This window comes from Ceratotherium simum, chromosome 25 (assembly GCF_057802395.1).
Source record: "Ceratotherium simum simum isolate JZ-2026a chromosome 25, ASM5780239v1, whole genome shotgun sequence".
In the NCBI taxonomy this organism is placed as follows: domain Eukaryota; kingdom Metazoa; phylum Chordata; class Mammalia; order Perissodactyla; family Rhinocerotidae; genus Ceratotherium; species Ceratotherium simum.
In genome coordinates, this window is record NC_141924.1 from 14,070,290 (window position 1) to 14,094,172 (window position 23,883).

The 23,883-nt window shown below is 53.1% G+C and overlaps 1 protein-coding gene across 1 annotated transcript; it reads left to right on the forward strand.

Moving 5' to 3' along the window:
* The first annotated feature begins 14,295 nt into the window (after positions 1-14,295).
* On the forward strand, positions 14,296-23,561 carry MB (myoglobin). The gene is made up of 3 exons (XM_004418088.3): positions 14,296-14,390; positions 19,754-19,976; positions 23,346-23,561. The coding sequence occupies exons 1-3, from the start codon at positions 14,296-14,298 to the stop codon at positions 23,490-23,492; spliced, it is 465 nt and encodes a 154-aa protein (XP_004418145.1). The 3' UTR covers positions 23,493-23,561.
* Positions 23,562-23,883: the final 322 nt, after the last annotated feature.

A 23,883-nucleotide genomic window follows, 5' to 3' on the forward strand; every position in this document is an offset into this window, starting at 1 on the left:
ACGGCGCTGGGACGTTGGTCTTTTCCTGCCCCTGCACTGGGACTTACACCACCAGTTCTCCTGCTTTTCAGCCCTTCGGTCTCCAAATGGAACTCCACCCCTGGCTCTCCTGGCTCTCCAGCTTGCCAGCTGTAGATCATGGGACTTCATAGCCCATAATCACACGAGCCAATTCCTTATAATAAATCTCTTCATATATACACATCTACGTATCTCCTATTGGTTCTGTCTCTCTGGAGAGCCCTGACTAACATAGTAGGCATTCAATAACTATTTGTTGAATGAACAAATGATTGAATACATGTAACTGGGAGTTCCAGGGTATAACTGCCTTCAGGCATAGCTGGATCCAGGGGCTCAGAAAAATTCATCAGGGCTCTGCCTCACTATATCTCTTGGCTCTCTTAGACCTGATTTTGTTCTTCAGGCCAGAGGCCACCAGCAGCCCCAGATTCACATCCTCCTTACTTGGCAATGTCCTTCCAAGAGGTCTGGCAGAAAGGTCCCTGAGGAGAATCTGATTTGTCTAGCTTGGATCTCATGCCTATCTTTGAACCAGTTGCTGTAGTCCAGAGGCAAGGTCAGCCAAATGCAATGAGTTCCCAATAGAAAAGAAAGGGGAGGGTGCCAGGGAGACAAGAATAACAAAGGTCTACAATGGAGGACTTCCTGGAGGAGGTGGTCTTGGAGTCAGACCTTGGAGGATGGGTAGGACTTGGCCATGATGTGAGAGCTTTCTACAACTGGATCCTGCCCACATATCCAGCCTCATCTCCTGCTCCTCACCGCCCTACCCCCTATGATCCAGCCTCTCCCTGCTCCCTAAACCCAGTCCAAGTTTTCACAGCACTAGGACTTTGCTCATCTTCTTCCCTATAGTCAATTCTCCCGTTTTCTTCAGAAACCAGGGGAATTCTCTACACCCTTGAAGTGTCACACCCTTACACAGACACATGCACAATCCCACGCACATGCTCACATAAGCGTGTCCACACACACACACCCACACACACCCCTCATCTCTCCCTCTCTCCCTCCCTTCCTTATAAACCAGAAAGCAGCACCACCACCTTCCCCCTGGGCAACATATACATCAGCAGAGTCAGAAAGAATCCCCAACTCCCTACATATCTCCTCCACGTTTTGGCCTCAGTACCTGAAATTCAGGCGTTGTTTCTTCCCGTGCAGTGTGCCAGCCGCTGTGCTGGGTTCTTTGGGGAGGAAAAAAAAAGCTACAGTAGCTGATATGGAAGAGGTGTGAATTAATGAATGAATTGCTTAATCAATCAGTCAATCAATGGGTAAAATCTTTCTTCCCACGGAGCTATAATAAGGGCCAGATTTAGTATTCCGCTAGGAAGAATGGGATGGGGCCTGGAGGGAGGTGACTACACGGTGCCAGGGCTCTGCATGGAGGCCTTTCTGGAGGAGGCGCCACGTGAGACGGGTGGGCTTAGCACAGCCGGGGATGAGTGGAGGCGGATGAGACCACAAAGCACGATACAAGAATGTCACGGAGTCCAGTCTAGGGCAGAACGGGAGTAAAGAGCCTTTCTTTGGGGTCAGGGATCAAGCGTGTGCTGGCTTTTGTTGAAATAAAGTCCCTCAGGTGGGGGGGGTGGAACTCCCCCAGTGACCTTAAAGACAGGTCATGAGGGAAAATGATACCCAAGACAACTACATTTTTTTTTTATTGTTGTTGCTTAATTTTTTTTTATTGAGGTCATAATTGTTTATAACATTGTGTAATTTCTGATTATTATTTATCAGTTTCTGTATAGACTGCCTCGTGCTCACCCCCAATAGTCTAGTTTTATTTATTTATTTATTTATTTATTTCCCCCCAAAGCCCCAGGAGATAGTTGTAGGTCATTGCTGCACATCCTTCTAGCTGCTGTCCCAATAGTCTAGTTTTTATCCGTCACCATACACATGTGCCCCTTTACCCCTTTCACTGTGCCCCCCACCCCCTCCCACTCTGGTAACCACTAATCTGTTCTCCTTATCCATGAGTTTGTTTATCTTCCACATATGAGTGAAATCATGCACTGTTTGTCTTTCTCTATCTGGCTTATTTCACTCAACATCATATCCTCAAGGTCCATTCATGTTGTTGCAAATGAGATGATTCTGTCTTTTTTTATGGCTGAGTAGTATTCCATTGTATATATATACACCACATCTTCTTTATCCATTCATCAGTCGATGGGCACTTGGGTTGCCTCCGTGTCTTGGCTATTGTGAATAATGCTGCAATGAACATAGGGGTGCATAAGTTTGTCTGTATTGTTGATTTCATGTTCTTTGGATAAATACCCAGTAGTGGGATAGCTGGATCCTGTGGTATTTCTAGTTTTAATTTTTTGAGAAATCTCCATACTGTTTTCCATAGAGGCTGCACCAGTTTGCACTCCTACCAGCAGTGTAGGAGGGTGCCCTCTTCTCCACATCCTCTCCAGCACTTGTTATCTTTTGCCAAGACAACTACATTTTGATAGAGGTGCAAGTGGAGGGAAAGTTCTAGAACACAGGGTATGTTCCCCAAGGCACTCCAGCTAAACCAAACGTAGAATGGGACTCTAGGCCCTCGGGGAAGAGAGCTACATCCTCACAAGTTGTGCACTTTACAGTTTACAAAGCGTTTTTCCATCCCTCATCTACCTGGTCCTGGGGGGCAGGCATTTCCTTATTTATTAAGTGCCCCCTGCTTAAGGTGGTCGTGAGGAGTCGATGAGCCTCTGCATAGAAAGGACTCAGCACTTGCGGGGTGGAGCCGTGAGTGGGGCTGGTATAGCTGTTACTATCAGCATGAACTTGGCCTTGCACCAGGCGATGGAAATACAAGACGGATACAGCACCTGCTCTTGTGGGCCTCACAGGCCTTCAGGGAGAAGGACCCTATTCTCTAATTATATAACAGCATCAAAATTCTAACCATTTCAACTCAGATGTTTATAAAAAGGTGGTTTCTTTATTAGCTATAATGGAGACCAATAGCCCACACGAGTACTGGGTGCTTACTCTGTGCCAGGCAGAGTTTTAGGTATTCTACCTAGATTGAATTTCACAACACCCTACGAGGCAGGCACCGTGACGTTTGCCATTTGGCAGATGAAGAAACTGAGGCACAGAGAGGTTAAGTCACTTGCCTGAAGTCACACAGCTAGCAAGCAGTGAAGCCAGAATTCAAACCCAGGAGTCTGGCTCCAGAATCCACACCCTTGACAACTGTACTATGTTGTCTCTTGCTTATAAGCACCCCTTACTGCTGTGTGTGTGTGGGAGGCAACTTAGATGAGCCAGTGAACGGGATCTGAGTCTTTCCTGGTCAGTGCTCAGTATCTCAGGTTCCCCTCACCGCCCCTAACCACCACCACATCTTCTCCTCTCCAAGACGGTGCCGGAGTATATGGGAGGAGAGGGGAGATGGGCCCTTGGATAGGGCCTGCTGAATAATACATGATTTCAAAATTTTACAACCATTATCCGGTTTACAATTACAATTGTGAATATCGAGGCATAGGCGGAGTAAGAGAGTCCGTAGTCTGGTCTTATCGGTGAGGAAGGCCTCCCTGAAGGAGCGGTTGGCACCGTGAAGGGGAGACCACTCCAGGCCAAGGTGGTCCAGGGAGTGGGGCCAAACTAGCCCCCACCTCCCCTTCTGCTTCCAAGGTCAGAAACCTGGAGGTGCTGCCCCAAAGCCCAAAGCAGGGTCCCTGGGACAGGCCAGGACACCACCTTGACCCCCGAGCTCCCCCCAGTCCAGAGCAGGAAGGCCAGGGTTCCCCCGAGACTTGGACCCTCGCTGCCACGTGAGCCAGCACCACTGTTTCCCTGTCGGCTCCTCTCTGCTGGGCCCTCGTGACTAATTTTAACTGACCCTGCTGATTCATCGGAGGTGGCTGGAAACCCCCACTCCCAGCCCCACCGCAAGCCGCAACCTCAGCCACTCCTCAGGGCCTGCTGAAGAGCCGGCAGAAGTCTTCAAGTTCAGAGTCATTCCTCCTCCGCTCCGAGCCCGAGTTCCAACCTCCTCCATGAGCAATCCGCTCCACAAAACTTCTGACTTGGCCAAACTGGTGTTCTCAGGGTTTCCTGAATATTCCATGTACATTCCTGCTTCCCTAACTCTCTGTGACCATCTTTCAAGTCCATATTCAAACGCTCCCTTTTGAAGATCCTTTCTCATCATCACCGCCCTCTCCCCACCTGCCAAGTAGTTTATCGGGGGTGGTAAACTCACCTGGGGGAGGAGGATCTGAGCAGCCTTAACAAATATCGCGCACCCACCACGTGCTCTGTGGGGTGCTAAGACGTTACTTAATACTAAGGTATTACTTCAATGAACGTTTTATTTCCAGATCCTTTTTCTCATCTTTCCACTAGTTTATAAACCATTTCATCATCTCAGGCCAGGACTGCGGCAGACACAGTGTGTGTGTTCCCCAAGCCTTGTGTCACTTCCTCCTGGACACACAGAGATTTCACGCCCAGCCTCCCTGGAAATCAGCGTTACCATGTGGCTGCGATCGGCTGATGGAATATGGCGGAAATGATGAGCACCTCTCTCAGGCGTGGGCTCTGAAACCCCTCACTCATTTCTCTCTTGTTGTTTGCCTGCCGGATACGGAGGGGTCAGAGGACTCGGAAGTCCTTGGGACAGAGCTGGGTCTCTGCGTCACTGTGTGGAGTGGAGCCCTCTCCCCAGCTTGCATTGGATTGTGGGCTAAATGAGACCTAAACTCATGAAGCCACTGTTAAGAACTAAAGAGATGGGGTGTTGTTTGTTACAGCAGCTGGTGTTCTAACTAATACACTAACACAACCGTATGTGTATTCCAGCCATCACTCAGCCCAGTACAGAAGTCCTTAGTGTTTCTCCTCACTTCCCACACGGCTTCCCTCTCACTCCCTCCTTATAACCTTCAGGGCTCCCCATTGTCTGTGGAAGTTTCTTTCTCCATCTCCTCTTCTCTTCCCAATCCTTAAATGTTGGGGTGTTCCCCAGGGTCCTTCTTCCCTCGACATCCTTCCCCGGGGCGATCTCTCCATTTCCCCTGCATGACAACTCACTCACGCTCTCGCCCTGTGTCTGATGGGGTAAACTGAGACTTCTCCAAATTGCCAGATAAATTCAGGGTGTTCCGTGCTACAACTCCAGGTGGGGGTGGGGGGCAAGTCCTCTCAGCAGAACCAGGTCAGGGCGTTAATTCCCGAGGAACAAGTCGAAGCCATGCTAAGGGGAAGAGTAGAAATGTCTCCTGTGGACCAAATGGGTTTTTAAGAAAGAAATTACTCTCTGCTGTAGTGAGTTGTGTTTGATTTCAGATAGACCAGAGAGAGCATGACTACAGTCTGGGGCGGTGGGTCGATGTTCCGCTTTGTCTCTGTGCTTCCGCCGCCCTCTCTGGGGCAGACCTGACGTCCTCCTCCCTGGAGGGGCTTTCAGTAGCTAAGACCTGGTTTGATTGTTTTTAAAGGGAAGGGAGGAGGCATTAAGAAATGGGTGGGCAGTGTAGCGGGAGAGAGAAGGGTACACAGCTGTAGGATGCTAATGAGAGAGGAAGGAAGGAGCGTGGGGAGTCCTGCCATGGTGGGCCCTGCCCCGCCCCGGCCCCCGCAGGGAGTGAGGGCTTCTCTCTGCGTCCTGCAAACCCTGTGCCATCTCCACGCCCACTGGCTGCCTTGGGGAAAGCTGGGGAGCAGCCTTCAGATAAAGTGGAGGAGGGGCCCTCTGCCTTCCTAGTGGTGGAAGACTTGTGGACACTGGGGCTGGGCTGGGGGAGGATGCAGAAGCTGGAGAAACGTCCCTTCCCCGACACCACCTGGACAGAAGACAGGGCAAGCCTCAGCGGGGCACGTGTCTCCCTACGCCTGCCAGACAGATGTCCCACAGATAGTCCAGATGCTGCTGTCCCGAGACAGAGTCATTCCCCGCCCCACGCCGGGTGCCCTGCCCACCTTAGCAAATGGCGCCACCGTCTGCCCAGTCACTCAGCCAGAAACTCAACTCCCACTGCTGGCACAGTGCTGGGCTCAACTCACGCCCCCGCCCCCAGCCTCCCCTGCAGAGCCTGTCCCCTCTGCTCTTGGTCCCTCTGCCCTGCCTCTCGCTCAGCTCAGAGCCCCCACCTCCACCCTGGACGTGGGCTCCACAGCAGGCTCTTAAAGGTCTCCCTTCCCCACACCAATCTGTGGTTGAAAAACACCAAAACATCAGGACACTGGTGGCCTCTGGGAGGCGGTGGGGGTGGGGGTTGACCAGGAAGGGGCATGTGGGAACCTTTTGGGGTGACGATAGTGTTCTGTATCCTGATGGGGGTTTGAGTTACACAGGTTTATGCATCTGTCCAAACTCAGAGAGCGTCCGCTTCAGACATGTGCATTTCACTGGATGTCAATTTTAGATTAAAGAAAAAAATGCAAACAAATTTTGAACTTTAGTTGATGATGTGCATGCTGAAATATTTAGGGGGAAGTGGACGGATGTCTGCAATTTACTTTGAAATGCCACAAAAATGAGAATGCATGGATACGTGGATAGAAATGCGATAAAACTAGTTTAGTAAAATGTCACTGGTAGAATTTAGGTGGTGGGTAGACGGTGTTCACTCTAAAATTCTTTCCACTTTGCTGCATGTTTGAAAATTTTCAGAATGAAATGTCGGGGAGAAACATCTCCTGCCTGCAGACGCGTCCCCTCCATTATGTTATTTCCACCTGCAACTAGTGTGGTGTTTCCAGGACAGGAAATCAGACCACGGCCCCCCTCTGCTCGGAGCCCTTCCGTGGCTCTCTCCTGGGGAGGAACCTGACTCCTGTGGCTCCCAGGGCCATCGTGGTGGCCTCTGTCCATTTCCCCGGCTGCGTCTTCTGTTACTCCCTCCCTCCGTTTTTCCACCACAGAAACATTAAAATATTTGTACTTCCCTGCATATTTCTTGCTCTTTACAACTCCCATGGCAGAAATTTCTAGTTTTCATCCAATTTACATTCTTCCCTTCTTCCTAAGTAATAGAACTCCTGATTTTTATCTGGAGATATGACCATATAGAAATAAACACTGCATTTCCCAGCCTCCTTTGCAGAGAGATGTGGCTGTGAGAGGAAGTGTTGATTACAGCTTCTGGAAAGTGTCCCTAAAGGTAAGGGGCACAAACTGTCTTCACCCTTTCTGCCCTCCTGATGGTTAGAGTAATGATGTGATGGCTGGAGCTCATGCAGCCATCTTGGATCAGGAGGTGGAGGCCATGCAGAGCACTAAAGTTCACTGAGGTTGGGTCCCTGACACTGTTGTATGCCATACCAGCCCTGGACCACTACCTCTGGACTTCTATATGAAAGAGAGATGAATATTCACCCACAACCAAACCTAGTCCTAACACACCAACTTCTGTGTCCTTGCATGTCTTGCTCCTTGTGTTTGGACTATCCTGTCCTCAGTTTGCTCCTAGCAAACCCCTAGTGATCCTTCAAATTCCTACTCAGGCATCACCTTCTCTGTTACACATTCCTTGGTATAATTAACCACTTCCTTTGTTATGATTTCTTTGTGCCTTATGTCACAGTGAGCAGTTATTGAGCACTCACTGTGTACCAGGCACCATGCTGAGTCCTGTACGCACACTCCCTCTTTTAATCCTCATGATGACATTTGAGATAGGTAATTATTTTCAAAGTTCCCAGTTTACAGATAGAAACACAAAGGGCTTGGAAAGGGATGATACTGTCCCTGGATCACAAAAGTAATAGGTGATGTAGCCAAGCGTCGAATCCAGGTGTCTCATTCCAGAGCCTTTAACCCCAGGCTGAACCGCCTCTGTGTTTGCCCTCATCACAAGTGTTGCCACCATCTGTTTACACGCCCCTCCCTCCCATCACCCCTAAAGCTCAGGGACTGTGTGGGGTTCCCCTTGGTCTCCCTGGGGCCCAGCCCAGGGCCTCCACCTGGTGAGCACGAGTGTTGTGGACTGAGCTGTGAGTGCTAAGTCCCCTCATCCTGGTCCTGGCACAGGAGGCCCTACCCAGAGGGTCTCACCTCCCACGGCACCCTCTCCCCACATGTCCCCCGAATCCCTTGGGCTGTGCACACACAGTGTTACCTCTGCTGAGGAGACCCTGCGAACGCTCCCTCCTACGTCAAGATCCAGCCCAATTGTCACCTCTGAAGACAGGTCTCCATGTGGTCCTGGGGCTGCCTTCTCACCCTCCCATAGCCCTGGGCTCAAATCTCTGTTGTGTTCCGCGTCCCCCGGGGTGTTTCCTCCACTCGACTTTGAGTCCTTGACAGCAGGGACCATGGCTTACTCATCTTTTAATAATGTGGAAAACCGTCCCTGGGGACGGAAACGACCCCGCCCCGGATGAGGGGCTGGTCGAGGGGATGAAGGAACGCGGATGGAAGGGGCAGGGCCAGAGCGGGAGGCGCTTCTCCTTGCCGCCACTAGATGGCAGCAGGGCCTCCCGATTGTCAGCCCTCCCGGAGAGCTGCCAACTGCATTAACCTCCAGAAACAGACACCTGGGACGGACTCAGTTCAATAAAATAAAAATTCAAAGATCTTATTGACCTGGTTTGCTAGGTGCTGTCAGAAAGGTGAGAATGGCAGACGGAAGGATCCAAAAGTTAGCTCAATTCCTAGCTGTGAAGCAGACTCTGAAACCAGACTGCCCGGGTTCGAATTTCATTCTTGGCATTTCCTAGCTGTGTGACCTCAGGCAAGTTACTTAACCTCTCTGTGCCTCCGTCTCCTCATGTGTAAAGTGGGGCTTATCAAAGTGTCTATCGAAAAGGGCTGCTGGGAAGGGCAGTGGCCCTGGGGTGCACTGCTATTGTCTGTGGCTTTTCTCTTCCTGCCTCTGAGGAGCTCACAGGGCAGAAATGGGGAGCTGCACCCCAAAGCAGAGAGAGACGAGAAGGCTGCACCCATGTTGGAGCCCGGAGGGCTTCCTAGCATACCTGCTGGGAAGGGGGTAGAGTTGGGAGGGAGAGATTCCTGGAGGGGGAGCTGTGTCTGTGAGACAGGGCCAGGGGGAGGGAGGGAGGACGGCTGTGGAGGTGGGGTTGGGCTCTGTCCAGGTGACAGGTGACAGGTGTAAGGTGGGGCTGGAGGAGCCACTCTGAGGCTGGGGAGGGAGGGGTGGGGAGGAAGGCTGGTGTCCCCCGGCCACACCTGTTGACTGGAATTTGGGCCTCATGTGTCTCTGGCAGCCCTCCCCTACTGAGCCCCCCTGGGCCTCCAGCGAGAGGAGGGGCCCCACCTGTAAACTGTATTTTTAGTTCCCTGGGCCTCGCCCCAGCTGCTATAAGACACCCCTCCCTACCCCCAGCCCCAACTTGGCTGGAGGCTCCAGGAGGATGGCTGGGCAGGAGGGGAGACGGGTCGGTACGGTGGCTGCGCGGGGGCTGGGGTGGAGGGGCTGGTGGGTCCGATGGGATCCGGGGCAAGCTCGGAGGTCCTGCCACCCAGTCCTGCGAGCTCCAGGCCCCAGCCCTGCTCCGTCTGGCCTGGCGCTGGTCCAGGGGGCAGACTCTGCCAGGAAAGAGTGAGCTGAGCCGGGTGAGGGGGAGGCGCTGCCTGGGGTGGTCCCAAAGGGGCAGCTCCCAGGAGGAGGAGGAGGGAAGGCGTCAAGGTTGAGGGGACCCCCGACTTTGAAGAGCCAAAGAACAAGTCTCTCTTTCCATCTTTGGTCCCCCTCTGTGGAGTCTGAAAGCAGACCTCCGGAGTCACCAGAGGGCACTGTGAGCTGCCAGGGGCCAGCAGATTCCCAGGTCACCGAGACTGAATTTGCGGCCTTTGAAAGACAGGGGCCAAGTGCACAGCCACCTGGGGACTCAAACTGGTGGTGGTGGTGGGGGTGCTGGAACCCCCTTGCTAGAGAGTTCTCTGTGTGTGTGCGACGAGAGGCGAGAGTCACCAGACACTGAAGATGGCAGAACTGGTCTTTTCCCACCTGACAGGCTCCTGGCTCGCCTTGCCAGGGGACGGTGCTTGATTAAAGTCCTGGGGGTGTTTAGTCTGGATGAGAGCCTGCAGCTTCCCTCGTGAGAGAGACTCGGCCGGCCCTCTATATCTCGAGGGGGCCAGCAGAGCCAGGACAAGGGACTGAACGTGACAAGAAGGCGTGTTTGGTTCTGTTTAAAGGAGAATCTTTAAAGCTTTGGGTAATGAGCTCTCTGTTCCTAGGAGTATTCAAGCAGATGCTGGGTGATGATCTGTAGGGAGAATTCCTGCATTTACTGGGAACTTGGACAATGGACCATTGAAGGCCTCTTTTAGCTTCAAGATACTGTGGCCCTATTGTTCTAGACTTCTCTATCTCTAGCTCTCTGTGATTCGGAAACCTAGAACCCCAGTTTCCAGAGAGCTGAAAGTTGAAAACTTTGGCACTTGAGAGTTTGAATTCTGGGATCTCAAGACTCCAGAATTTGGGAGCCAGCCTGGTGGCGTCGTGGTTAAGTTCATGCACTCCACTTCGGTGGCCCGGGTTTCGCAGGTTTGGATCCCAGGCGCGGACCTACACACTGCTCATCAAGCCATGCTGTGGTGGCGTCCCACATACAAAATAGAGGAAGATGGGCACAAATGTTATCTCAGAGCCAATCTTCCTCACCAGAAAAAAAAAAAAGACTCCAGAATTTGAAGACTTGAGGATGATTCTACGAGTCTCAGATTTTCACATTCAAATGATTCTGTGATATGAAAGGGAAGAGAGGAGGGGACAGGTCTCAGTTGGTGGGATCCAGTTCTGCCCATCGGGTGTCAAACCAACCCACCTCTGTGTGTGTGCGTGTGCGTGCATGTGTGTGCGTGTGTGTGTGACACGAAAGTGTAAGGTTGCAGAAAGTTCTGCTCGCAAAGGCAGCCTGGTTTTCCTATTTCCTGTGTCTCCAGCTTCCCTGCTCCGGCCATTGGAAGGCTGTCACAGGGATAATTATAGCCCCCAAACAAAGCCGGCGACTGGAGGTAGGCATAGCAACGGTTGGTTACCGCCTGCACTGTCGTAGAGATGTGTAAGTACAAACAGGTGTCAGTTCCCTCCTATTAGCTTAAATGGCAAAACTTGAAAGGTGCATCAACTTCAAAGCACAGGTTTCCATGAGATGTCTGTTAATGGCGTGCCTGCCAAGGGGTGACAGCTTCATATTAAATACTTTAGCATCAGTAATGAGTTGATGAGATTTTAAATACTCAGGCTGTCCCCAGACAACTGAGGAGCCTAGAGATGAGAGAAGAGCCGTGGATTCGGTGTGGGTTCCAGCTCTGCCGATTAACAGCCTTGGGCAGCGGTGGGTAAGCTCTCCACGTCTTTGTTTGCTCACAGCCCAGTGGGGTAGCCATCGGCCCTGCCCTGTGACCCCTCAGCATTGTTCTGAGGCTCTCAGGAAGGCACAGGCAGGAGAGTGTTTGGAAACCGCATTGCCAGTGCTGAGATTTAAGTCGGGACCTCGTGGTGCTGATGCTTTCGGTGGTGTCGGCCATGTGCCCAGCGGCCAGCCAGGCCTGGGGCAGCTCGCTGCTGCCTCCTGTCTTCCTCTGCCCTCCCCTCCCACACCGCCGGGCTCGCCCTTCAGCGAGTGACCAGAGTGGGGCTGAAGCTGCTGTGGCCCCCAGAGTTGCCTGCCCCTCTGATCCTGGGCCTGGCACAGAGCAGGCCCTCAGTACCAGGCTGTGGAAGGAAGGAAAGGAGGAGGAGAGGAAGGAAGGAAGGGAGAGAGGGAGGGAGGAAGGAAGGAAGAAAGGATGGAAGGAGGGAAGGAGGGAAAGAAGGAAGGAAGGGGAAGGAAGGGAGGGAGAGAGGGACGAAGGCAGGCCCCCTGAAAATCCCTGTGACATTTCTAGCTACTCATCCTCCACTGGTAAAGCTGGATGGGCTCCGAGGCTCCCGGCTCAGCATCCTGGGTTAACGTGGAGCCTCGTGCGTGACTCCTGGGGCCCATTGTCAGGAAGGGGCACCCAACACGCAACCTGTGTGCCTCTGACCCTTGTGGTCATTAGGAACCAGCTGACTCAATAAATGGGGCTCACTGAAAGGGTGCACAAGGGGTCGTATGGGGAGTGGCAGCTCGCAGTAATGTCTGAGTGGTCACTGGGGCGGGCTTTACAGTGATGAGAATGGAGGGCGTTCCAGACCCAAGGCTGCACTGGGCCTCTAAGTTTGGGCCGCTTACCCAGCGCTGGCCTTGAAACAGACTATCTTTGGCTCTCCATTTCTACCACCTAGCCAATTCTCACCAAATGTCCCTGTTTCACATTTTGAAGCGGGGACCTGATTGGTGTGGCTAATAGACACTGGCTGTTGGACAGAGCCCTGCCATTGGCTGCGTCAGGTTAGGTGCCAGCCCTGGTCCATCAGCGGTGACCAGCAGCAGGTGGGGGTGGAGAGCATGACCTCCTACACCTGCTGCTCAGCAGGGACTGGGATGGGGTGGTTCCCTTTGGGAAGAGCTACAGACGTGGGGAGTCATAACTGACATATCCAACACAGACGCAGGACAGCCAGGACACTTGCGGATCCTTTCTCAGTCTCATCGTCCACAGCTGTAAAATGGGGTGATGCTCACTCCTCGCAGGGGCATTGTGAAGACGTGTTCCTGCCCAAGGAGGCACATTGTAAACTAAAGTGCCGTGTAGATGGGAGGAAGGACCTGTGTGTACCTTGATCGTAGCACTAAATAAACTACTGTAATTTTATTCCTCTTGCTTATCTCCCCAAGGAGACTATGAGTTTCTCAAACACAGGGATGTGTTTTACTTGGTTTTGTTGTCTTCAGCATGTTAGCACAGTTTCCGACACAGAGTAGGTACTCATATAAGTGTATGGTGGAGGAATGGATGTTTGGATAGTGGTTGGATGGACAGGGGATGAGTGGATGGATGGATGGATGGGTGGGTGGATGGATGATGCACGGATGGATGGATGAATGAGTGGGTGAGTACGTGGGTGGATAGATGATGGACAGGTAGATGGAGGATGGGTGGGTGGATGGATGGATGGATAATGGATAGAGGATGAACGAGTGGTTCAGTAGAGGGAATGATGGATGGATGGGTGGGTAAGTAGGTGGGAGGATGGATGGATGGATGATGGACGGATGGATGGGTGATGGATGGATATAAAATAAAGGCAATCCTCCTCCACTTGCCTTCCGTGCGAGGCCATCCATCTTTTTATTCATGAACATTTATTCTGTTCAAACTTGGTACAGGGCACTATGCGAGGTCCAAGAGATACACAGATGAATAAAACAGAGCCCCCGCCCACATGAAAGTCAAAATAAGCTGTTCAGGAGCATGGACTCGGGGCCTGACTTTCCGGGTTCAAATCCCAGCTCTGCCATCAACTGGCTGTGCGACCGTGGCAAGTTTCCCTAACTTCCCCTCAATTAGATGGGGATAATGTCAGGATCTATCCTATGGGGCTATTGGGGGATTAAAACGGTTACCCAATGTAAAGTGCTGGAATAGGGCCAGGCTCCCAGCAAGGTCCCTGTGAGCATCGGCTGCTGTTATACCAATGGAGGAGCCGGCAAAGAAACATGGTGCAACTAGCCAAGGCATACAACAGGAGCACATGCAGATACGTGGAGGGAGTAGGCACTTAATGGTGCCTTGAGGGGGTACGTCAAGCAAAGCTTTTCAGAGGGAAATATTTGAGCAAGGCCACAAAGCTAGGGGTTTTCTGGGTGGAGTGGGAAAATTCAGAGTCCAGGAGGTTACTGATTTGCCTGGGTTCCCCCAGCTATTAGCAGGAAACCGTCTAGGCTCCTTCCCACCACTTCTGGATGGCAGAGGGGCATTAGGGCAAAGTGGGCACAATGTGGACGAGGAGGCGGCTAAGGGCCAGGACCATCCCAGGGCCAGCGGGGCGCCTGCTGCCCAAGCTTAGAAACATGACAATTCCTCTTGGGGTGGCTGACAGCAGGGAGCTTGGGTTTCAGGCTGCTGGCATCAGCCTTGGTGGTGCCCTTTCTGTTGGCCTCGGAAAGTCCAGATGGTGGCCCAGCCTCCTCCCCACTCTTTCCACACACACAGCCACCCCCACCCCCTGTGGCATCCTACCTCCCCACAATGACACCTGCCCCAAAATAGCTCCCATGTGAGGGCTGGAAAAGGAAAAGATTAGACCCCTGCCTGAAACGGGCGAGGGGAGTGAGCCAGCCGTCAAGTGATCTGTGTCAAGCATCCAGGAAGGTATAAAACCCCTCTGGGGCCAGGCGGCCTCACACCCCAGCTGTCAGGGTCAGGACACCCAGTCAGCCCGCACTTGCTCTCTCTGTTCTTCAGACGGCGCCATGGGGCTCAGCGATGCAGAGTGGCAGTTGGTGCTGAACGTCTGGGGGAAGGTGGAGGCTGACGTCCCGGGCCATGGGCAGGAGGTCCTCATCAGGTAAAGGGAAGAGATCCCGTTGTCCCTGTCACCTTCTTCCCAAAGGTCAAGGGTGTTTGCCGGCGAGGTGGACTGCTCACCCCGGGTTGACCAGTTGGCTGCATTCATTGAGTTTGTTAAAACCCCCACTCAGATCTCCTTTGCTTGTGAGTGTCCAGGATTGGAGTCAGGAGACGGAAGGGGTCCGTCTCACACCTGTGTCAGCGGCTGGGAGAGCTTGACGACCAAACCCTGGGCATCTGGAGATGTCCTGGAGTTGTAGACAGTCAGAGTCAACCAGGGTCCTGAGAGATCTTGTCTAGCCACCTCACCTAATGCAGGAGGCCAGAAAGGACCTGAGAGGGGAAGGAATCACAAGCCCATTAAAGTCTGTAAAGTGTCAAGGCTAAGACATGCCTTCAAGATGACATGTGTAGCTTTAGACCCGGCTCTGCCATGAGGAGCTGTGTGACCTCTGGGAAGGCACACAACCTCTCTGGGCCTCAATTTCCTCTCCTACACAATGGGGGAAATTCCTAATATCTACATTATAGAGGGGAAGTGAGAATTAAATAAGATGAGGCATGGAAGGGGCCCGGCAGATTTCCTGACATATAGTGAGTTCTAGAAGACGTTAGTCACCGTTGTAGATGAAGCCCAGACTAGAGACCTTTAAAGTATTATAAATAGAAAACAAGACAGAGGCCCATCAGCGACTTTTGACGCTGTGTGTGTCTTGAGTTTGAGAGCTCAGAATGGTGTGGTGCCTTCTATAGCAAGGGGTTCCTGAATAAAGCAAAACAAAATTCTGAGTTTTATAAATAGAGGATGGCTTGTGGCTTGTAAATAGAATCTTATTTTCCCATTGCCCTCTACCCCAAAGGGTGACAGACTCTCCCCTTCTCTCAGGCGCCAGGCCAGCGCGGGTCAGGTATCAAATGGGATGTAAGTCAACATTCCCGCTCCAGGGGGGAGGCGGGCCCCGGGGCTGCCTCGAGTGAACCGAGTGTCCTTCACACTTTACTTTACAGATGAATTTCTCCTTCTTTATGAGCCGGGGCAGGTTTTCCTCTCTCCCTCAGATGCCCTTTCGGTCTGCCTTGGGCGTCACCCATTCCTGGCTCCTGTGTCTGGGGAGAACGGCCAGTCCTGTGAGCTCTGTTATCTGAAGTTCGAGCCCCTAGTGGTCCACGCTAGAAACACTTGAGGAAGGACAGTCAAGTTCTTGTTGACTCTAACTGCCATCTTTGGGTGTTCCCTTAGGTCTTTCTCCTCCTGTCCCTGTCAGCTAGCAGCGGGGGCTGCAACAGGTCCTGTCTGATTGGATGAAAGTCTCCCCCCAAGGTGACATCAACTCCTCAGCTGCCAATTTGCTGTCTGACCTTGGACAAGTCACTGCCCCTCTCTGGATCCTATTTGCCTTTTGGTTGAATGAAGGGATTGTCTGCCATGGTCTCTGTGATCCCCTCCTGCTCCCATTCCTTGGCATTCTCTGAGTCCATGATCCTCCCTTGTTGTTGGAGAGGAGGCAGGTGGTTGGGTGGGAGACTGGTTTGTATAACAGAAGTCATTCCAAGGTGATCTGGGGGCTGCCAGCCCTAAGGCAGTGACCTGGATGTCTTGAAGGGGACTTGGGGTATTGCGTCATCAGGAGAGATATTTCCTCCCTTCCCAGGGTGGACCAGAGAGAGCTGCCAGGGGCAAGGGGCCAGGGGCCAGGGATGAGATGTGATCCCTGAGACGGCTGGCCCTGGAAGGCCCAGAGAGCCCAACGCCCTGTCACCTCTCTGGCTGTAGGACGTGCAGGGATCACGCCAACTGATTCTGCGCTCTCCGTGTTTAGGGTCTGGGGAGGACGGCCTCCCTGGCTGGGGTAGGGGGAGAGGATGCTGACTCCCAGGGCTGCAAATGCCCCTGTGAGGAGCTGGTCTCTTGATTCTGTTCCAGATGCCGAACCTGGGCTTCCTTCCTGACCTTGGAAAGGTCATTGCTCCCTCGCCTCTGATGACAAAAGAGGGCAAACTGTGTTCAGCTGAGTCTGTTAATCAAGTGCCGAGGCTTCACTGCAACGACATGATCATAAAGTTCTAGAGCATAAAAGCTGCAAGGTCACTTGGAGATTCTGGCTCCAGGAGTGGCGTTCAGGAGGGAGGGGCTGCTGAGTGCGCTCCAGGCCCCTGCCTCTCCTTCTCTTGCTCAAACCTTTTCTGCTTTGTTTACTTCTGCATTTGAACAGAGGATTTCGAGGCCATGAAAAGTTTGAAAATCACTGCTGGTGGCCAATACTTCTCATGTCACAGGGAGACATGGCCCAAGAGTCTCAGCCAGCCAATGGCGGCTACAGGCAGACCCGAAAATTCCCTATCCTAACGATTATGCTGCTGCCACTGATGGAGATGATGGTGATGATGATGGAGGTGATGATGATGATAGAGGTGGTGATGATGATGGAGATGGTGATGGACATGGTGATGGAGGTGATGGAGATGGTGATGGAGATGGTGATGGAGGTGATGGAGATGGTGATGGAGGTGGTGATGGAGATGGTGATGGAGGTGATGATGGAGATGGTGATCGAGGTGGTGATGGAGATGGTGATGGAGGTGGTGATAGAGATGGTGATGGAGGTGATGGAGATGGTGATGGAGGTGATGGAGATGGTGATGGAAGTGATGGAGATGGTGGTGGAGGTGGTGATGGAGATGGTGATGGAGGTGGTGATGGAGATGGTGATGGTGATAATGGTGGTAGAGATGATGATGAGGAAGAGGAGGAGGACAGCAAATATTTATACAGTACACACTGATTGTCAGGCCCTGTGTTAAGTGTTTCACTTATATTAACTCATTTAAGCCTCACAACAACCTTATGAGGTAGATATGATTATCACCACATTTAACAGAGAGGGGAAGTAACTTGCCCAAAGTCACACAGCTGGAATTCAAATCCAGGCAGCTTGGATTCAGCGTGCCTGCTCTTGACTGCTAAGCTATATCGCCCCACCATCTTGGCACATTAGAGATGAGTTCCCATCTTCAGTCTGGTTCTTTTGTTCTAGAGCAGAAAAGGATTTTTACAGATCTGAGAGAGTCCCCAGTCTTCTGTGTGGGTGTCCGATTGGGCCTCAGTTCAGAGGACAGCTGGGAAATGGCCTCCTTTCTCTCTGACTTGCCTGTAGGCCTGTGATAAACTAGGCAGGCTGACAATAGGATTGAAGATGAAAACACGAGGCATTGAGGGTTTCTGGAACACTGGAGAAATCCCTCCACTCATTTCCGCAGGGTGAGGGGCTTCGTCTGCTCTTTTTCCAGGTTGGTGCTGTCAGGCAAATCTGGGTATGGCCTTCTGTGGCTGCCCTGGGGCTCCCAACTGCAGGACTTAGGGCCAAGGAAGGGTGACAGCCATGTGGCACCAGAATGGTCTGGTTGGCACTAATTACCCCAATTTTCCTGCGCTGTTTAAAGTAAATCTGGGCCCCTTCTCTGGCTGACTGGGGCTGAGAGTGGCAGGGGAAAGCCTTAGAATTTGGAGGCTGAGAAATCAACTAGACCAACCATTTTGGTTTACAGGTGAGTGAACCAAGACCCAGAGAGGTTCAGTGACTTCTTCAATGTCACACAGCACATTGGAGACAGAGCTGGGGCCAGAACTCAGCTTGGGTAATTCTCAGTCCCACGTTCTTTCTCTCATACATCTAAGAGGCTCCCAAAATGTCTCAGATCACTGGCTCCCTTGGGTCCCAGGCCCTTGGCTCTCTTCTGCCCCAGATAGTCCCCTTCCAGCATCCCGACCTCGGGCCTTTGCCTGTGGGTGCTAGGTCTCGCAGCTGTCAGGCAAGAGTTCAAGGATCATTGTCACCAGATAATAATAGTCAGGAGCCCAGGGACCCTTGGGTGAAGGGCGCCAGAGATGAGCTGTCAGTGACACACAAGGCTTGGCCGGGGCCCCAGGGCGAGGTGGTGACATTGGACGTGGCTGTGGACAGGCCTGGGTGTTCTGGGGAAGCCGGAGGCATGTGCTCCCAGGGGAAGGGAGTGTTCCCTGTCCGTGCTACGTGGCGCATGGTCGTATGTGTGTCTGTGTTTGCGTGCACAAGTACAGGTGTGTGCTGCGAGACACTTACACAAACTAGCGTGTGTCCACAGTCGGCTTTAAGGGTGTCACAGAGCCGGGAAGCTACAGAAGAGGAGGCTTTTGAGGAATTGAAGCTGTTAGATGGAAGGAGAGAAAGCCCAGGCAGACAGGGTCAGCTCTGCAAACACTTCAGGGGGTGACCCAGGGGAGAGGGCCTGAGTTATGGAACCGTCCAGTCTTGGGTTTAGGTCTGAACTCTGCCACCAACCGGCCATGTGACCCTGGGCTGGTCACCTACCTCTAAGAAGATGGGGAACATCCCTCCCTCCCAGGACTCCCTGTAACCACACCCCCTTTTCACAGCAGGAAAGATGAGGTCCATGGAGGTGGTGGCTCAGACTCACAGGCAGAGTCCCTCTGCGGCCAGCTCCCTGGTCCCTGGCAGGAATGGGGACCTGGTCTTTGGCAGGAGCCTCCCACCAGGGCCCTCGCCATCTGTACCGTGTGGGGCTGCGAGGTGCAGGGAGCCGGAGCATGGGCTCAAAATAAGCGAGAGCTTTCTGAGCCTCAGAGCTGCTCTGGAGTGGACTGGCTCTCAGGGGTGGTCGTGAGCCTCCTGTCGCTGGGAGTATTTAATCAGCTGAAGGATAATTCCTAGGCAGGATGCTGCAGCTGTGGTCCCCGGGCTGGACTACTTTCTGAGACCTGATTTCAGTCTGGCTCTTCTGCATGCCAGCCCTGTAACACTGAGCTAGAACTTCACCTCTCTGGGCCTCTGTTCCCTCATCTGTGAAATGGGGATACTATGGCCCTAAAGGGAAGTGCAGGTGCAGAGCCTGGCACACAGTAGGTGCCCAACAAATCTAGGGGCCTTCAGCTCCTGTGCTCCCCCCTTCCCTGCTGCACCCTTGATGCCACTCTGTCATCTACTGTCCAACAGCGTAGAGAAATGTGGGGTGCAGCCAGGGTGCAGTGCACGGCTGTCTTTCCTTCCTGCCTCTCACGGTGGCAATGAAGAAGAGGAAGGTGACGATGATGACGATAAAAATGACAATAGCAAGCATTTATACAACACTGACTGTGGGCCAGACGCCCTGCTGGCACTCGGCATAGACCATCTCACTTAATCCCCACAGCCTCCACAGGTAGGGACTAGTTATCCCCATTCCTTGGATGAGAAAGCTGAGGCACAGAGAGGTGAAGTGAACTGCCCAAGTTCACACAGCTGGGAAGCGCTGGGGGGAGGCCGGCCACCTCCAGACCCCACCGCGCGTGCCCGCGTCTCACTCCAGCCCTCCGTGTGCCCACAGGCTCTTCACGGGCCACCCCGAGACCCTGGAGAAGTTCGACAAGTTCAAGCATCTGAAGACAGAGGCAGAGATGAAGGCCTCCGAGGACCTGAAGAAGCACGGCAACACCGTGCTCACCGCCCTGGGGGGCATCCTCAAGAAGAAGGGGCATCACGAGGCGGAGCTGAAGCCCCTGGCCCACTCGCACGCCACCAAGCACAAGATCCCCATCAAGTACCTGGAGGTGGGCGGCCAGGCCGGGGCGGGCGGGGGTGAAGGAGAGGCCTCGGAGGGATGCGACTTGGGTTCCAGGCCCTGCTCAGCCGCGGACTTGCTGGGCGACCTATGTCACTCCTCTCCGTGCCCTAGTTTCCCCATCTGTAAAGTGGGCTGTCACCCACTTTGCCTTCCTCCTGGGGTCATTGACAGTAAACATATTTGTTCCCAAAATTCGTACCTCGTTACCGAGGAAGAAGGGCGAGAGTGGATATGGGTGCACGACTTGCCTTCTCTCCACAAGTGGGTACCATCATCACACCCACTTGACGGATGAGGAAACTGAGGCGCAGAGAGGGTAAGTAGCTTGTCCGTGGTCACAAAGATAGCAAATGGCAGAGCCAGGACTCAGACTAGGTCTCTATGGTCCGGCACCTGGGTCCTAACCCCGTGCCATTGGGAGTCTGAGACATGCAGGAGTTCAGCAGCTGGGGCTCGATTCCAGGGTGAGGGTGGCCAGCAGGCTGGTTCTAGTGGTTTCAGCATTTTTAGAGATGAAGGGACAGAAGCTCAGTTGTCTAGGGGGGACGGGATGTGGTGACAAGGAGCACTAAGGAGCTGAGGGATAAAGCAGGCTGGCTGGTACAGCAATGAGGATAAGGATAATGGTGACAGTATTTGCCTGAGTTCGGGCAATTCTCACAATTACCCCAGGAGGTTAGGAATTCAGTGTTTTCTTTTCCTCTCACACGAGTTCAGAGGAAGGGAGTCCAGAGCTGGTGTGGGAGCCCCAGGGATGCAGGCTCTTCCTCTTTCTGCCATGTCTTTGGCATGTGGTGTCCATTCTCAAAGTTGACTCATGGCCCAAGATGGCTGCTAGAGCTCCAGCCATCTGGTCCATATTCCAAACAGGCAGCAGGAGGAAGAGAGGAAGGCTCTCTTTTAAGGAGTCCCAAAAATCTCATCCAAGAATTTTGTTTACAACTCATTGGCCAGAAGTTAGTTACAAGACCAAACCTATCTGCATGGGAAACTGGGAAATGCAGTCTATTGGCACTCCGAATACATCTAGTGTTCAGTTACTGAGGAAGAAGGAGAAATGGACATTGGGCGGGCAATTAGCAGTCTCTGCCCCAGACAGTTACACTTCTCATCACCATTTTACAGATTTGGAAACTGAGGGCTCAGAGAGGTTAAGTAGCTTGCCCAAGGTGACCCAGTTAATAAGCCAGAAGATACAGTCCAACCTATGGTACTCTGGAACCCAAATTCTTAATCCCTGTAGTACAGTATCTCCCATCAACAACCACCACCACCACCCCCTTCTGCCTTACCTCCCCGCACCTGCCCCCCATCACACACACACACTCCTGCCTGCCCGCATCCCACTCAGCATCAAGGACGTGAGGAGCCAGCCCTGCCTCTGAGATTCTGCCCGTGCTGCGGTCCCTGCCCTCCTCGTCTTCTCTTGGCAAATCCCTCTTCATCCTGCAAGGCCCAGCTCAGAAGCCACCTCCTCTGTTCCAGCCCCGGCCCATGGGGCAGTCAGCTGCTCAACCCGCCAGCCCTCCCCGCACAAAGGCACCTCATCCTCATCCCTGTCATGGCGCCTGCCCGGCTGTCGTGTAATTGATCTCTTTACCCAGCTGTCTCCAGGCTGGGACACAGCTCCTCAAGGGCAGACCCTGGCTCTCTCCCGTTTCTGATCCCCAGGGGCGTGCGGTGGAATCACCATACAATCCGAATGACCGATGCCCTCTCTAGGGACGGGGAAACTGAGGCTCGGAGAGAGGAAACGATGTAGGCAAGGGAGCGCTACCAGCTAGTAGATGAGAGCCAGGTTTAGTAAAACAATAGCAATTTACTGTCAAATCCTTGCACAACATTAAAACCAAGCCCCGTGTCTGCTCTTCCCTCACTGTGGAACCTCCTTCCACGCTCTGCATGAGAAATGGTTCCTTCTCACCTGCGAGCGAGGGGCCCCAGTCTCTTCTCAGTCGCCCAGCTGCCTCATTCCACAGTTTTCAAGATATTAGTGGCTCTGCCGTAGACCCAGGAAAGCTGAGTGGGGGCCCGATGGGGTCATCGAAGCCCCATCTTACAGGTGAAGTCCCCCAGGGGGGTCAGGGCAGAGCTGGGCTGGAACTCGGGTCCCCCAAGTTCTCTGAGGGCAGGACTGCTTCACGGCGCCCGCACCCCCACCTTGTTTTGTTGCTTTTAGGAAATTAAAGGTGAATTTAAGCATATGTCCAAATCAATGCCCAGAGGTGGGTGTTCGTGGGCTGTGCCTGTCTCTGAGCCCCGTGGTGTTTCTTGGGTGTAGACACTTGGGCTTCTTGACGGCTCCCTCAGCACACACCACCCCCACCTGCCTTCCGTCTCTTGCACCCCGGGCACCCTGAGAACATGGGAAAACCCAGCCGTGGCACAGTCTCTGCCTCTGCCCCTGGCTCTGGCCGCTGTTTGTCCACGGTCCCCTGGGTGCAAATTCCAGCTCTGCTGTCCCCTTGCTACGTGACCTCAGTCTGGCTACTTTCCCGTCTGGGCCTCTGCAAAATGTCACCACTTGGTCCACTGGCCAGGGATGTGGTTGGCACCAAATCCTGATGAACCGTTGAAAAAGCCCAGCGGCTTTTTACATCCATGAGCTCTTGCAGCCCCTAACGCAGCCCCGTGCTGTGCACATTCTTGTCTCCATTTTCCTGGAATGAAACTGCGGACATAAGGGCAAACTGCGACGTGAGGCTGACGTCAGGGGTTACTGTCCCAGGAGAAAGCCCGCTGCCTCATCCCTTTCTTCTTCCTCTCTCTCCTCCCCTCGCACTGATGTTTCTGAGCACCAGCTCTGTGCTTGGCACAGAAAACATGATGCTCTTCTCCCCCAGCTCCCCAATAGGCTATTTAAAGCAATAACCATACTAAGCCATTAAAATGTAAAAATTAAGTACACACACATGGAAATAGTTTCCTTCTAGATTTCCTGATTGAAAAATCCTGGATAAAACCACGGAATGCGAGCTTTTCTCCTCCTTTCCGCTGCCCCTGTGGTGGCCGTGCCCTGACCTCTTGCCTGGCTGCGTTGGGTCCATGTCTTGAGCAGCCTCTGAGGAGGGTGGTGGGTGAGCCAGCCCACCTGGCTGCATGGCCTTGGGCACATGGCTCAACCTTTCCTTATCTGTACCAAGACGGGTCTCAGTTTCCCCGTCTGTACCTGTCTCACGAGATAGTGGGGATTAAAGGAGTTAATCCATGGAGATCAGTCAGAAGTGTGCCTGGTGTACAGTAAGTGCTCAAAAAACAGCCCTGGAATGAAGAGGTGGGACTCGGTTTGATTCCCTTCTGGCTCCTGGCCTGTCCCGCCCCGTGACCAGCTCCCCTCTTGTTCCTGTCTCTGCAGTTCATCTCGGACGCCATCATCCACGTTCTGCAGAGCAAGCACCCTGGGGACTTTGGTGCCGACGCCCAGGGAGCCATGAAGAAGGCCCTGGAGCTGTTCCGGAACGACATCGCGGCCCAGTACAAGGAGCTGGGATTCCAGGGCTAAGCGCCCCACAACCTCCACCCCCACCCACCTGGGCCCGGGACGCGGGGGAGGCTGGGGACTGAATCTTATGTAGCCATGTAGAGTTTGCTTGAGTGTCTGCTTTGTTCATGAGAGGTGGGTAGGAGAGGCGGAGGGGCTGAGGGGGCAGGATGTTCAAGACGGCTTCACACGCCTGGGGACCAGGCTCCCCGTGAGGGTCATCCCCTTGGGAAACAGGAGAAGCGTGATCCTATGCTCACAGTGGCCTGCAGAGTTTGGGTCATACTTAATTCTCCTCTGTCCTAAATGCCAACCAAATTCCTTCCAACCTCCAAACTGACCCACACCTGCACCCTCACCTTTAACCCCAAATCTAAACCGTAAAGTAAGCCCCAGCCACAATAATTCTCGG

Coding starts and splice junctions, on each gene's coding strand:
- MB (XM_004418088.3), top strand. CDS start 14,296: ATGGGGCTCAGCGATGCAGAGTGGCAGTTGGTGCTGAACGTCTGGGGG. Junction 14,391..19,753: donor GGGCAGGAGGTCCTCATCAG/GTAAAGGGAAGA, acceptor GTGTGCCCACAG/GCTCTTCACGGGCCACCCCG. Junction 19,977..23,345: donor TCCCCATCAAGTACCTGGAG/GTGGGCGGCCAG, acceptor CTGTCTCTGCAG/TTCATCTCGGACGCCATCAT.